The sequence below is a fragment of the Cydia strobilella genome, chromosome 5 (assembly GCF_947568885.1).
Source record: "Cydia strobilella chromosome 5, ilCydStro3.1, whole genome shotgun sequence".
Taxonomy (NCBI): Eukaryota; Metazoa; Arthropoda; class Insecta; order Lepidoptera; family Tortricidae; genus Cydia; species Cydia strobilella.
The window spans coordinates 11,522,309-11,538,238 of NC_086045.1; the positions used below are offsets into that span (position 1 = coordinate 11,522,309).

General features: G+C 35.9%; 1 protein-coding gene across 1 annotated transcript in view; it reads left to right on the top strand.

Moving 5' to 3' along the window:
- The first annotated feature begins 7,852 nt into the window (after positions 1 to 7,852).
- The window catches only part of LOC134741675 (DNA-binding protein D-ETS-4), a 75,938-nt gene continuing 67,860 nt past the window's right edge, over positions 7,853 to 15,930 (top strand). Inside the window, exon 1 of the mRNA XM_063674541.1 lies at positions 7,853 to 8,104. Coding sequence (XP_063530611.1) covers positions 8,066 to 8,104 — 39 coding nt within the window. The 5' untranslated portion in view covers positions 7,853 to 8,065. The remainder of the gene's footprint in view (positions 8,105 to 15,930) is intronic.

Below are 15,930 nucleotides of genomic sequence, written 5' to 3' on the forward strand. Positions count from 1 at the left end.
TCCTGACTGACTGACTGGCTCACTTAAATCAACGCCCAGCCCAAACCGTTGGACCTAGAGATCTGAATTTTTCACATTAGGTAGCTTTTATGACGTTAGTATCCACTAAGAAGGGGTTTTTCAAAATTCATCCCCTAAGGTGGTGAAAAAGGGGTTGAAAGTTTGTATGGAGATCATAAATTTTTTTGAGTGCGGGACTTGAATCTTTGTATAAAGGCATATTATTAATTAGAATACAAGAAAAGTAATTTCAGTGTTTTTAAAAATTCATTCCTTATAAGGGTTAAAAAGGGGTTGAAAGTTTGTATAGGGTCCAAATTATATTTTAAGCTAAGAGTTTGAAACTTTGTAAAAAGGCATTTTATTAAAAGAAAAGAAAGCTAATTTCAGCGTTTTTGAAAATTCATCCCTTAAGGTGGTGAAACAGGGGTAGAAAGTTTGTATGGAGGTCGAACATTTTTTTAAGTGCGAGACTTGAATCTTTGCAAAAAGGCATGTTATTAGAATATAAGAAAAGTATTTCAGCGTTTTTAAAAATTCATCCCCTAAAGTGGTTAAAAAGGGGTTGAAAGTTTGTCGTGGTCCTAATTTTATTTTAAGCTAGGTACTTGAAACTTCATAGAAAGATATATAATCGAAAGAGAAAAAAACTTATTTCAGCATTATTGAAAATTCATCCCCCAAGGTGGTAAAAATGGGGTTGAAAGTTTGTATGGAGATCAAATATTTTTTTGAGTGGGGGACTTGAATCTTTGTATAAAGGCATATTATTAGAATACAAGAAAAGAAATTTAAGCGTTTTTAAATATTCATCCCCTAAAAGGGTTAAAAAGGGGTTGAAAGTGAATCTATTACAAATGCTTTGTAACTTGTAATATCTCCGGTGTTGCAGGCGTCCATAGGCTACGGTAACTGCTTACCATCAGGCGGGCCGTATGCTTGATTGCCACCGACGTTGTATTAAAAAAACTTCTTGATAGGCATTGTATAAGATTCCAAAAAAGTTATTTCAACGTTCTTAAAAATTCAACCCCTAAAGGGGTTAAAAAGGGGATGTAAGTTTATATGTGGTACAAATTTTCTTTTAAGCTAGGAACTTGAAACTTGGTAAAAAGGGCATTATATTAAAATAGACGAAAACTGATTACTTACACCGTTTTTGATAGGTTTGTATTAATAGTTTTGGGAGCGAATATTTTTCTTAAATAGTGGACTTGTAAATCTTCTAAGAGGGTCGAGAGGGATTATATCGGAAACAATTTTTTTCAGTTAGGGTCTTGAAACTTCGTAGTTTGTGAAAGACAAATTTCATGCGTTGTATAATTATTAACAAATGATTAACCGTCCCTACTGATATCTTTTGCTGCATAATGTTCTATATTATGCTCATGTAGAATATATAACCACCAACATACAAATCCACGCGTACGAAGTCGCGGGCAAAAGCTAGTATAATTATAAAATGTCAACAATGATAAATCAAAAACAATACAAATTATGAAAAACTAACAATTATAAGTTAAAAGGTATTGGAAAATTACCGTCAAAATAAACTAAATAAATAATGGAATACATGTCAAACAAAAAAGGTATCTCGTAATGATCGTCATACTAAAACTAAGAGCAGTAATAATAACAGTTAAGAACTAATGTCAAATGAAATCCATTTTTACAAAAACTATAATGTCAAACAGTTATTTAAATTTTAATTCCACGTATTCGTCTACTGAATATAAAGGGTTATTCAATAAAAAGTTCCTCAGTCGTTGTTCAAATGCTTCGTCAGATATTTCATATCTAAATTCAGCTGGTAGACTTTCATAATAGGTTGGGCCCATTACTCGCGGATTCTTACCTGAAAGTGCCATGCGACGCGGCACTGTTCGCAGTCTTCCCGTCGATCTGATTTGTTTGCCCATGACTTCGACACGTTTGAACATAGACAAGTTTTTTCTCACGAACATCAGAACTTGAAACATGTATACCGAGAAATGCGTCATTATACCATTATTTTTAAAAAGTTCTTTACAGTGATGCATTGACCTAACCCAAGTAGGTATTTAACTACTTGACTAGGTAATAGGTAATAATTATACTGTTTTCCTCCAACATCATGTAAATAAAAAGTAATTCTACGAAACCAAAGAGACAAAACTGGTCTTTGTACCATGTATTTTATTCCATAAATTAAATGTAGGTAATTACCTCTACATAATCACTCATAATTAAACTGAAATAACTTTCATTTATTGTTAAGGTAATAGTTACTTACGAATGCCTTATTGTAGCGCTACAAATTTACAATTGCTGTTAATGAAATATAGCGTTCCTATGAATCTTATTCACAGCAAAACTATTTCATAGTTTTTTAATTGCAAATATAATATTGCCTGCGTGGTACAGTACAAATTCATAATAAATAATTCATTATGGCGGGCTTTTCCTTGAAGGCTTTCGTAATAGTTGGTAGGTACAGGATCTCTTAACGGATTCTAAAACAACGTTTGAAACGGCTCTTACTACGTGAACTCATTTTTAAATGTGTTATCGAATCAAAACAGTGATACACCATTATTAACTACACAGATCGCCTGAATTATAAACAAACTTAACAAAAGGAGCAAGTTATAGTTTGAATAATTTAGTACCCCGTCGTACGCATTTAGTAATTCGTTTTTGTTTGGATGGAGATACCGTAAGGCGCTTCGCGCAGTTTTTGGCCAAAATCTGTTATTTTCTAGGGCTAATATCTTCTAAACGGGTCAACAAAAAAATATGAAAAAAAAAATATGCATGAAGATGCATATATATTTTTTTTCATAATTTTTTAGAGTGAAGACTCTATGCACAACAATTGTAACATTTGTCTTTTTTCCTGAAACTTATAGTTTCACCGAAAAAATAATAAGACGACAGGCCGTTTTGCGACTAACTTTGCTTATATCTACTAAACGGCTTAACCACTTAACCGATTAAAATTATTTTTAAACTAACAAAAATGTCTTAACAGGTTCTACAAATGCAACATAGCTTTTGTTAATCAATAAATATTTTTTTAAGAAATCGAACGTTTTTCCACATTTCATGCAGCCTGAAAATGGCGTGGCCGGCAGTCGTGTGCCAGCTTTGAGACGAGGAGGCTGTGTCGCTCGTCGCTCCGTGCCTTCCTATTAACTATTCTTGGTCGGGGCAGGCGTGTCTCACTTCGCGATTTCGTCGCGTCGCTATAAGTACCTGCGGCCGCCTCAATTTTGAGGTTTTTCCATAGTAATTACCGCGCACCGCCACGGAACGCACGCCTGCGCGTAGTAGTCGCGTTTTGTTAGGGAGTGAATCTTCTGTACCTAGTACTATTATATATTCTGTGGTCGGGGCCATATAACTCGTCATAGTTGTTACGTAGCTATGACGTAATCTTCGACGCACTGGGGCAATACGTGTTTTTATTCATGAACATGTGGTCACTGTACAAAATATCAGCGCCAATTTCTGAGAATCAATAATAATGATATAAATAGTTCGTCGAGTTTTTACGAAGGACATATGTTTAATCTGATTAGATTCAGTACCTACTCAAGTTCAAGTATTTTTTGTTGTTAATTCGTTTTTGCCAGTTTAAGGGGAGGATATAGGATAGATAGGAACCAAACATGAAAATTAAAACAAACTTAGATTTTGTATATACTGAATATTACATTAAATCAGTGTTTTGAGGTTCCGTACTTCAGTTGGCAAAAACAGAACCCTTATAGGATCACTTTGCTGTTCGTCTGTAAAGACCCTTTTTTTCTGGAACGCGTGGAGGTATCCAAGGTATCAAGCTGAAATTATGTAAATAAATAAACGCGTAAAATGTCCTGACTCCTGCTGACTGACTGACTCGGCAAAGCAGAGCTGAAACTTAAATGTATTTAAATATGGATAAATTATTTTTTTATTTGCATTAATTATTTTTATATGATTTTGACCCATGTTTTTTAACGGATATGCGTTAAAATTATAAATAACAAACGAAACCGTCAACGCCCTCTATACGAGAGTAGGCCAAAACTAGTGGCGCCCTCTGATCGAGAATCAAATTTTCGTGATTTTCGAGGCACGTTTTTTCCTTGACTGACTCCATCTATTACGGATCTATCTTTGCCTATTCTGCGCCACTTGACGCCAGTTGGGTATTCCGAGGGCGGACAGATCTTTTAGGGCTTCGTCACTCCAGCGGTATCTGGGACGCCCAGACGGACGCTTTCCGCCCGGGTGCCCCACATACGCTCTTCTCACAGCACGATCCTCTCCTATCCTCTCCAGGTGACCAAGCCAGCGGAGTCGTGTGGCTTTGATTTCGCCAATTATATTGGGCACTGCAACCAGCTCCTCTAGTTCCCTATTATTCCTGCGCCTTCAAGTTCCATCTTCTCTGGTAGGCCCCAGAATCTTTCGCCAGATTTTCCTCTCCGCCACTAAGAGCTTGTTCTCTTCTTTCTGAGTCAGCGTCCAAGCTTCACATCCGTACATCAAAATTGGTCTAATTACAGTCTTGTAGACTCGAATTTTGGTCGGTCTACTGATCAGCTTGGACACTAAAACTCGATGGAGCGCTGTCGAGCATCTTAGGGCGTTTTGGATTCGCAGATCTATCTCTTCCTCTCTTCGGTTGGTATCAGTTACTGTGCAACCAAGGTACCTAAAGTGATTCACACCTTTGTAGGTGGTTGCTCCGACTACTAGGTCTTCTCTTTTCACTTTTTCTTTAGTGTATGATATCTATTTCAATCGAAACAGTTGAAATTTGCATAAGTATTAGGCACATTAATAATCTGTACCTATTTACAAGAAAATATAAGAGTGATTTTTAATAATTCAAACCTAAGGGGGTTAAAATGGGAATGAAAGTTTGGATGTGGTACAAATATTTATTTTAAGACGTCAGCGTTGTTAAAAATTCATCCCCGAAGGCGGTAAAAAAGGGTTGAAAGTTCGTAACGGAAACGATTTAAGTGAAAGACAATATTAAAACAGGTAAATGTAGGTATTTCAGCGTTTTTAAAAATGTAATTCCCTAGTGAATAGGAGTTGAAAGTTTGGATCGGGTACGAATTTTTGGAAGTTCCTCCGTCATCTCGCCGCCGCCGGCCTCTATTCGCCGGCGCGCTGCCGCCGCGCCGCCGCCGCGATTTTAGGGGTCGGCGTCCATCTATCGTCGTCATCGTCAATATCGTTTTATAGGTTTTAGGGACTGCCGGTTTGAAAAATGATGACCATTTTGGAAATCAAAAACGGCGGCCACGCACTTTGTCATAAAAGTCGTCATGGATGTCGTTGACTAGGCTTTGCTTTAGGTAGTGCCGGTTTCAAAAATTATGACCATTTTGGAATCTAAGATGGCGGCCACGCACTTTGTCATAAAAGTCGTCATGGGTGTCGTTTAATAGGTTTTAGGGAGGGCCGATTTCGAAAATGATGATGTCGTCGACTAATTTCCAGCGACAAATTAATTAATTAATTTTCGATTAATTATTCGATTAATTTTAGCAACAAATATTATCTTTTTAACATGGTCATCATTTTTGAAACCGGCACTCCCTAAAACCTATAAAACGACATCCATGACGACTGTTATGACCAAGTGTGTAGCCGCCATCTTGGATTCCAAAATGGTCATCATTTTCGAACCGGCACTCTCTATATAAAACCTATAAATAGAAATCCATATAACGACTTTTATGAGAAAATGCGTAGCCGCCATCATGGATTCCAAAACAGTCATCTTTTTCGAAATCCGCAGTACCTAAAACCTATAAAACAAAAACCGGCCAAGTGCGAGTCGGACTCGCTTTCCAAGGGTTCCGTACAATACGCAATTTTTAACAATGCATTTTTTTATGTGAAACGTGAGTGAATTGTCTTTAAGAAACCCACGGGGTCGGATCAAAAACTAAGTAATTAAGTCCGACTCACGCTTGACTGCACATTTCTTATAGGTTTTCCTATCATCTATAGGTAAAGAACTATTTTGTGTATTTTTTCAAAATTTTAGACCCAGTAATTTCGAAGATAAAGGGGTGGATGGTAATTTATTGCAGTTTTCCTTGAATAACTTTTAAACTGTTTATCCTAAAATTATAACAAATATATATTTGAGATACAATAAGCTCTTTCATTTGATATGTAACACGATATAGTTTGAAAAACCATATTTTTTAATTTTTTCGTTTAACCCCCAAAAGTGGCTCCCATTCTTCTTCTCCTTGTCCTTTTCCCATTATTTGGGATCGACTCTCCTAGTTATAATTCGCCAGGCTTCTCGGTCCTGGGTCATCTCAGGTGGGATTTGGGCTTCTTCCATATCCCTCTTCACCTTTGCCAGCCATGTCAGTCGGGGGACCCAAAAGTCGGGGGTCCCAAAAGTGGCTCCCATGTTTAAAATTAATTTGTTTACGTTACATGTCCATCTTTGCGTCACAAACTTACATATGTGTACCAAATTTCAACTTAATTGGTCCAGTAGTTTCGTAGAAAATAGGCTGTAACAGACGGACAGACAGACAGACTCACGAGCGATCCTATAAGGGTTCCATTTTTTTCCTTTTGAGGTACGGAACCCTAACAAAGACCATATTTGTTCCGAAAATAATTAATCGATAGAAAAAATTAGTCGCTGGAAATTAGTCGACGATTAATTTAAAATCGCGACTATATTATTATAATGTTAAACGAAACTTTTCGACTAAAACTAATTAATCGTCACTTTTAATTGTCGCTCGCGATTAAATCCGTTAATTTTAATCGTTAATCGTTAGTCAATTATATTTTGCCCAACTCTCTTACAATCACATTGTACTTGATTTGATTGTACATCCTACCTAGTGTCTACAAAAATAACTTCGTCAAATCTTCACTTGTTCACTTTGTAAAGTAGACAAACTTAATTTTGCGTGCAAAAATAACTTTGTAATTCATACAATTTGTATAGTAGTCAAACTTAATTTTGCGTGCGAGTAAGTGCCATACTTTCTTTCTTGATCGCCTGGCAAGGTTAAAGACCCGACCAAATGTTCTGGCTTTTTTTTAAATGACTGTTTAGATACTTAACTTTAACTTGTAACAAAATAATAAAGATTGCCTCAAGAACCTAAGCTTGTTCTGAATTTTTTGAAAAAATATTTTGCACGCTTCTGGCAAGGTCAAAGACGACAAAGACCTAACCAAATGTTCAGGTTTATTTTTTATGACTATTTAGATACTTAACTTTAATCTGTAAAAATTACAGATTGCCTCAAGAACCTTTTTTTGAGCCCAAAAAAAAATCTCAAAATATAAGGGCTAAGTTAGTGTGCAGTGAAAAGTATCAGGCAAATTTTCCGCTTGTCTCAAGGAGCTACTCCAAATGTGTCAGCTCTCCGTCTATACGGCTTACCTCCAAACTATTTTTTTTTAAATTTGAGTTCAAAGAACACTAAGAATCAGGCGCAGTCAATCATTTCAGAGAAAAGAAAATTTATTATTGATTACTTAAGAATATCTACGAATGGTATTGTATATATTTATCATTGTACATTCATAATACGAGTACCAAACTATTCAAACTCAGCAGGCACAATAACGCATTTTACTTTGAAATTTAAGTTCCGACGCCGGTAAATGTCAACATTCTGCGCTGTCTAGATATGAAAAGTCAGCAATTGATTGAATGTGCTAATAAGAAACCCAAGAATAATGACTTGATCTTAACTCTTAAGGTTGCGCGTAGGTATTGAATTTCATTGGAAAATGGAAAAAAATCACTGCTCACTTGGCGGGCGTTTCCACAAAGTAGGTCGGTTCGGTCGGGCGACTTCGGTGGCGTTCAGGGGGGCTCGGGCGCGCTCGGCCTGCGCCCGCGCACATATCGTCAAGACGCGGCATCGGCAACAGTCGCGCGCGTTTCAAATTTAAACACGTAGGGTTCTAACTCCGTAAACGTCACGGGATAGGTCAACATCCCTAAGAATGGACTGATTGTTTACAACAAAAATAGAAACTTGTGATTTTCGTTTTTTAGAAGTGCTTTGAACTGTTCGACGCAAACATGTTGTGGGAGTCGAGTTTTTCTGAAGAGACGGATACGGTAAGTTGTTTTTAATGTTTCTTTGTTATTACACTTTAATTGGTTTACTTGTGCAAATCGATGGATGAGGGTGTAAAATGTTGTATCAATGCGTGTAGAATTATGAAACCTAGCCGGTTTACACACGCGTCGCTCATGTATTTATGTGTGCGTCAACTTTCTAGTTTTCGCTCAACGCCGACGTATTTGCATAAAACGTGAACAGTTTTTCTTAATATAAAACACAGGGAAGAGAAGCTTTGTAAATATTCATTGCGCGCTTCTCCTGCTGTGGGAGTGTTGTGAATACCTCGATTAAATCTAAATAAACGTGGATTTTGATTCACACACAGTCACACACGTCCGAGGCTAAAATGACACTTGCATAAGCATTCGCGCATTAGTAGCCTTTGAGCCGACTCACGAGCTATTATAGAGTACCCTTGGTACCTACAAGACCTAACTTTTTGTTATTCTTAATGCAGGTTATAATGTATTAAGTGATAAACCCAATGACATTTAATAGAACCAACAAAACGACAAATTATCGCAAAAACGTCAGGTTTTTGAACTGTTAACACTTTTGATTTACTCACCTACCTGCAATTGTATGTAACATAAAATGTGTCGTTTTCCAGCAAAAGGTACCACATTGTCGCTTGCCATAAGGACGCTCTGCCAGGTTTTTCGTATAAAGATACAACAGAAATTTTCGTCCTTATGGTAACCGACAATGTGGTACCTTTTGATTGAAAACGTCACAAATAAGTATATTGTAAATTATATTAATTGTAAAAACACTTCCAAGTAAGTACCTACTAACTAAACGTTTATAAAAAAGCTTTACTCGTTGGCCGACGATTAAGGTTGATGATGTAAGCTGTTGCCAATGCTGCTCGTAAAAACGATATGTTAACATATATTATATACATACAATACCTAGATGTAGATGTATTTATGCATATCAGTAGGAGAACGGACGTTCCAAGCTCTTACAATATACACTCACTAGTAGGTATATAATCATACCCAATCGGCCAGAATCGAAATCAATGTAAAAGGGATATTTAATTTAGTTCTTACCAGTTTGACCCATCTGCCACTGTTACAGTAGGATAGTAGGTATATTTTCTATTAACCCTTCCCTAATTTATTACGTTTAGGATACTTAAATGTAAATCATATGATTATTCGTGTTATTTCTAGATTAAATTACTAAATTAGAACGATTGTCTAATTTAACGCAATGCGAAGGAGTTATATTTGTCGTAGGTACGTGTAGAATTTATATGACAAATGATTACTATATTACAACAAATTGCTAATGCTAAAACATATTTTTATAGTACTAATTTCAAAAAAATTACGAGTTCGTACTTGAAAAATTACTAGCCTAGAAATTGGTTGTTTAACCGCTTGTTAAACAAAGAAAATGTTAATATAGATACTTTCTGTTTTAAAAATACGAAAGGAAACACGTAAAATCGGGGCGATTTATAATTGCGCATTAAAAATGCGCCATACAAACTTCACGCTTGTCTATTAAGTTAATCTGGTCTTTACCTATCAGTGGTAAGGTCGTTATTGCCTCAACGTTTAAATAATTATAAACGTTCCGCTTTACACGATCACCCAGACAGAAGCTGTTCATATACATCGCTTACCGAGAACTCTCCCCAGGCAATGCACTATACCTATGTATGAACTTTATCAATATTAACTATGTGTTTATTGGAGAACAACTTATACTGGTTCGTTACGGCAACCGCTCGATAAAAGAAAAAAATGACACTGACATGTTATTAGCTAGATTTCTCGCGTAATCGATGTGGAATCGCGCGGTGTGAAGAATCCAAAATAAAAAAAAACTTGTCAATAAAAAAGTCTCTATTAGAGTAGGGGTCTCCCTAAAACCAAACAATTGCAGTTATTTTTAGGAAAGATGTCGTTCATACGGTTTGACAATGGCTAAGAATAATAATTTACCTATTAGTGGTTATTCGAATGTAATATTATCTTGCATAATTATATTTTAATATACATGAACATTGACAGTTAAGTGTTAAACTGGTTTTGGTGTTATTTTGATTGAGGGAGAGAAATTATCATAATCTTGGATCGTTAAGAAGTAACAAGACGGGCCCGCGGTTCCGCGTAAAGGGTTTTTCTTATGTTTACTTAAATACCGACCTTATCATTCAACCCTGCCAGGGTTCATAACTGTAATAGGGATTTCTTATTTGTAACCGTTATTTAGATAACTTAGTTCGCAAATGTCTCAATAAATGATGTGATTTGATAAAAGGCAAAATTGTATTTTTTCATCCACGTACATAGTTATTTATTTAAAACTTGATAACTATTCCATAATGACATGTATGTACAGTGAGCTGCGAGATTGCATGGAGAAATTATGAATGAATTCATTGATAAAGTCGCCATCATGCACTTTTGCGGCTGAAGTTGTGAAAGTATCCAGTATCCCCACTAATGGGTAGGTTTGTACTTATTTATTGGGACCCGTTTTAGTAATGTCCTTTCTCATTTAATAAGAATTACAAATTGTTAATAGGTACCTCTTTATGTTTCCCAAGTAAAAGCCTGCTGGGCAACACTTATTTAACTTTATACTATGAAGTACGTAAATTCGATTTGCGAAGTAGTTTTAAGATAGTGATCTGATCGGGCTTTAAACAGCTTTGGACTAAAGCTCTCGGAAGTAATCACGCGAAGGCCGCTCATTAAATGCTCTTAAATAAAAACAATCATTACGTTTCACTATATGTAGATTGGTAGAACAATCGCCTCGAAATTCCTTTGTTTCATTAATCTACGGCTGTGTTAGTAATTATCAATTATTATTAAGTACTAAAGGTTAATTTAAATTGAATTAAAAAACAATTTGGGAAATAGTTTAAAAATAGCAAGCGGCTTTATATTACGTTTTTTTATGAAATAATCAGTTTGTTAGTTGGTTCACTTATTTATCAACATTCTATTTTATAATATTATTAATACCTAATTGGGTTGGCGTTGGCCGGTCGATGTATTCTACAAATCCATCATAGGTTTTACTTGTAAATCCTAAAATAGTATCCAATTTTTGTTGTTTTTTGGGATTTCATGGCATGGATACTAGCCCTTTAAGCCACATCTCACAGAACAAAACCACAAACAGCTAAAATCTATACTGGCGCCATCTATCAAAACCTTTGACAGTCCGCAACCCTATTGATGTTTGTTAACATAGACAATGTAATTGACTTGCTGTACATAATTAGAACTTAAAATCAGTATAATTAGTGAATACTATTAATCAAATAATTACAACTGGCACTATTAATACTGCCTGTAATAATGCCTCTTCGATCCTTCGTTTTAACGAGCACACTACAAATGTTGTTAAAATAATATAAATAAATCAGATATGGGACTAAAATTACAAGGTACAATAAAAAGTTGAGATGCCACGGGACTCAAAATGTTCGCATGTCATGCCGAATATTCGGCGCCAGTGGCGTAGCGTGAACTATAGGCCGTAGCCGTGGGCGAAATCGCATCTGTGAGGCCCTATTTCGTCACTATGCCCGAAAGGGCCTCGCGCGAGGCCCCCCCTTGGGGCGCGAGGCCGCCGTGGGTGACGGCCCACTTCGCCCACACCTAGCTACGCCACTGTATATTCGGTATTCGACCAAAACCACTATTCGGGGCATCTCTAATAACAAGCATATTTTTTTACATATATCCGACTCGCCCCACACGCAGAAACGCTTGTTTTTGCGCACTTTGTCCGATTAGCTACGCTACGATTACGCTTCAATAGGTTTTAAGTAAAAACTGTATAAAACTTAGGTTCTTTTTATAAACCCTTTAGACTAGTCTAATTTTACTCCGTCCATTGGTTATTTATACGGCTCTAAGTATCAGAAGTTTTTCAATTCAGTTTTCCTTTAGTTTTAGGTAAGAAAAACAAGAATAAACGGCAACCACTCTTAACGAACCTCTGGATAATTAATGTAAATGTAGGTAAGGTGTGTGAGTAATCCCGAATTACACCTTAACTCATTTTGAAAAGTAGTAAGTTCTCCAATATTATTGGTCTGTGCAAAACTTTCCCTAGTTATTTAAAAACCTTCAAAGTGATACTTCTCAGGCTGTCATTGAGATGCCGCGCAAATCGTCGCGAAATCGCCTTTTCATACAACCGTAGTTCTCATTTTCCTCTCTGAATATTAACAGTATTGAGAATATTTTGACACAATTTGTTGTATATATATATCAACTACAGTTATGCCCCTCCTACGTTTGATTTTTTTTTTAATTTAAAAAAATATTTTCCATAATGATACAGAGAGGAAAATGGGGACTACGTTTGTATGGGGAAGCGGCCGTCCCCTTTCCTCTTAAAGCTTGCGCAGCGCAGCCTACTTCGTCCCACTAAAGGACAACTTAAAGAAAGACACAATATTGCGCATAACGTACACTCATAGTAGCATACACTATACAGTACCTTCTTCAAGTAAACCTGTAAGAACTTAAAATAAATAATGCCTAAAATCCCTAACGTTTTTTAAATGGATATTATGTCGTGGAAAATGGGGTATTGGTTTAGAGGGACCGACCCTGGCATGCCTCAACAATAGAGAACACCACAAAAAGGTAAACAGAATGTCGGTATTTTTGTTAAAGAGCACTCTCTTCCTGGCAACTTTTGAATAGCTGAAAAACTAGTCAAACACAAAAGAGCAGTAGGTAGGTGTGACAATATTATTAATCAAAAACAGAATGATACTAACAATACATATTAGATAGTTAGAGGCAGACCAAGGTAACTCTGCAGCGATGTTTATAGCACAGACTGTGCGAGTGTTATTTAAACGTGATAATTTCATAGAAGTGTGACGTTTAAAACTTAACTGACTTGCACGTCTGTGCTATAAACATTGCTGCTTGGTCTGAACTCTTTACATTCACCTTTTCACATTCGTTGTAATTATTTTGCAATCTTTCTTCTTTTCCCTAAACATAAAATATAGCTGTTGCAAAGAGTGACTCACTAATTCCAAATCGCCAAACTCAATTTTTCATAAGTTCTTAGAACTCAAAGAATAGTGTTGTTGTTTACGGTCCGATTTTCACTTTTGTCTTTTTAGGTCGAGGACGAATGGCCGGTGTTATGTGATTCACTCATTAATCGTGCTAATTTCAACTTTATTGTTTGGTCACAAGGCATTTGTTTAAGAGATCTGACGACTAAATATGTGCCTTGGGTTGTAATGAATGACTTCAAAGAGCTGCAGTAGAAGAAATGTTTAACGGTTTACTAATGTATTGCCAAAAATCGTTTCCCAAAGTATTACTTCCCAAACTATTTTACGCAAATTATCATTTGGCAAAATTTCATTTCGCAAATTTTCATAATCCAACCTAACCTAACCCAGCTTGTACGTGATTTTTATTTCCCAACTATGGGGTTGCGAAATGAAATGGTTGCGAAATAAAAACTTGCTAAAATTTCATTTGGGAAATGAAACTGATGCCATAAGTTTGTTGGGAAGTGAAATTTGGCGAAAAATATTTTGGCTAAACGGCGGTATCCCATGTTTTACACATTGGAATCGAAACTTTCTAATGTCTGAAAAAGGAATTTAAAAGGAAACTTATAACTGCATTGGTTAAAACACGACCTTATCAATACACATTTAACTCTAAATGTGTCATCATGTAAAATTCTTTCATGTATTTCTCCATGAGATGATACTTACCTAAATAAATAAATACAAATACCTACCCGACTACATTGCACCATACATTTATTTAGAAATACCATAGAGTAACTTATACTAGAGCGGTACTGTCATAGTAAATTTTGTAACCCCAGTAAATTCACTGCCATTTGTCGACACACTTTAAAACTAAAAATGAAGATTTATAAAAATACTATAAAATGTATTTAAATATGGATAAATGACTTTTTTTTATTTGCATTAATTATTTTTATGATTTTGACCCATGTTCTTTCACTGATATGCGTTAAAATTGATAAATAACAAACTAAACCGTCAACGCCATCTATACGACAGTAGGCCAAAGCTAGTAGCGCCCTCTGAACGAGAATCAAATTTTCTTGATTTTCGAGGCACGTTTTTTCCTTAGACTGTATTCATCTATTACGGAGTTATATCTATCTTTGGAAATACACAGTGCATGCGCAGGATTCTCGATTCCAATTGAGTTTTCTCTAGATTAGTACCTAGCGTTAGTAGCGTTATTGTTTTGAATGATTTAGCTCAGGGAAGAAGCTTTACCTCGCGTATTTTTTTGATAAATACTTGCGCGACATGTTTCGATTTTCAATTACTTACATAAAAAAGAAGCATTATTTTCCGGAATTCAAAATCTCAACAAAGGAAAGATAGGAAGAAAAGCACACAATACCTACGCATTTATAATTACAAAAAATGACAACATTGCTCTTTTCCAAAATGACTACAAGACTAATATTGAACCACAACAACTCTCAACTCAACTCAACTTGATAGGTGTACGTTATGCCTATATATTAGAAAATGGAATTAAAATGTGTAGCTAGATATGAGAGTGTGTATGGTGGAGGGTAGAATAAGTTTTTCCCCTCAATAGCTCGGAAAGCCGTCTTTTATCCTTTAAAACAAGCGGGGAAAAACGCATTTTATCCACTAGTGGGGAAAGTAAATTGACCTTGAAGCGTGTTTAAGTAGCTTTTGACAGATAACAAAACGTAAAATGCTTATAATAATGGTTCGTTCGATATTAATTTACGATATTAAAACCAAATACATATAGCTTTATTTAATGATTTTAAGTCATAAACCTTCAAATTCCAGTAGAAATATTTGTTTTTTTTTATAATGATGTTGCATATAACTGACCGCATAAGTTGAGTCGATGCAAATTCAAAACGCATCGTCAGAAATGTTAATTGTCGACTCACGTAAAAATACATAAATTCCAAAGTTTTCTATTATCGTAAAAAAAAGAGTGATTCCAGTGATGAAGATGATCTAATGCCTGTGGATGTTGCACTTTACTCGCTACAGTGAGGCGAAAAGTTTTGTGTTACACACGGGTGCAAATGTATTTTACTTTTCGTGTGTTTCAATTCCACACTCGCGGGTAAAATGCAACTTTGCACCCTTGTATAACAAATAACTATTCTGCCAACATACTTCCATGACGCTTGGCAGATACAAATATTTGTAACTCCTTGGATATCACGGGCCTATAAATCCCGGTCTTTTGATAGGCTTGCGTGGGGATATAGATCCAACACGTAAAGGCCCCTTGGAGAGCTTTAATGTCATGTAGAACTTTTGTATCTTATTATTACTTAAAATAAATAAAATTAAAATATTAATTACGAGTAACAGCACCGCACCAAAGGCTTTCATCACGGCATCGGCATAGCAAATCATTTTTCTCGTGGCTAGTCTGAATCAGACTGTTGCGAAAGCCGACAGGTCGTAACAGGAAAACGCGAGAGAATGCGTTCTTGGTCGGTGGACTGCCCGGTTGAGAAATGGCTTTTATGTATGACGCATTTTCGTAGCTGCGAAGCTTCCTATCCTTTTAACAACTTGATTTCGTAGTCTGAGAATAGATATATTATGCGCTTAGAGTTCTCTTAGCTTCACAATGTATGGATTTTTAGTGTTCCGTGCAAAACTTTGTTTTGACAAACGGAACACTTATGGGATCACTTCGGTCTTGCAAATCAGTTAAATGCGTTTTTCTCAGAGACCGTTTGACGTAGATACCTAACATTTGAAATAGTTATAGCAATTACCACCACTAATATTGTAAATAAG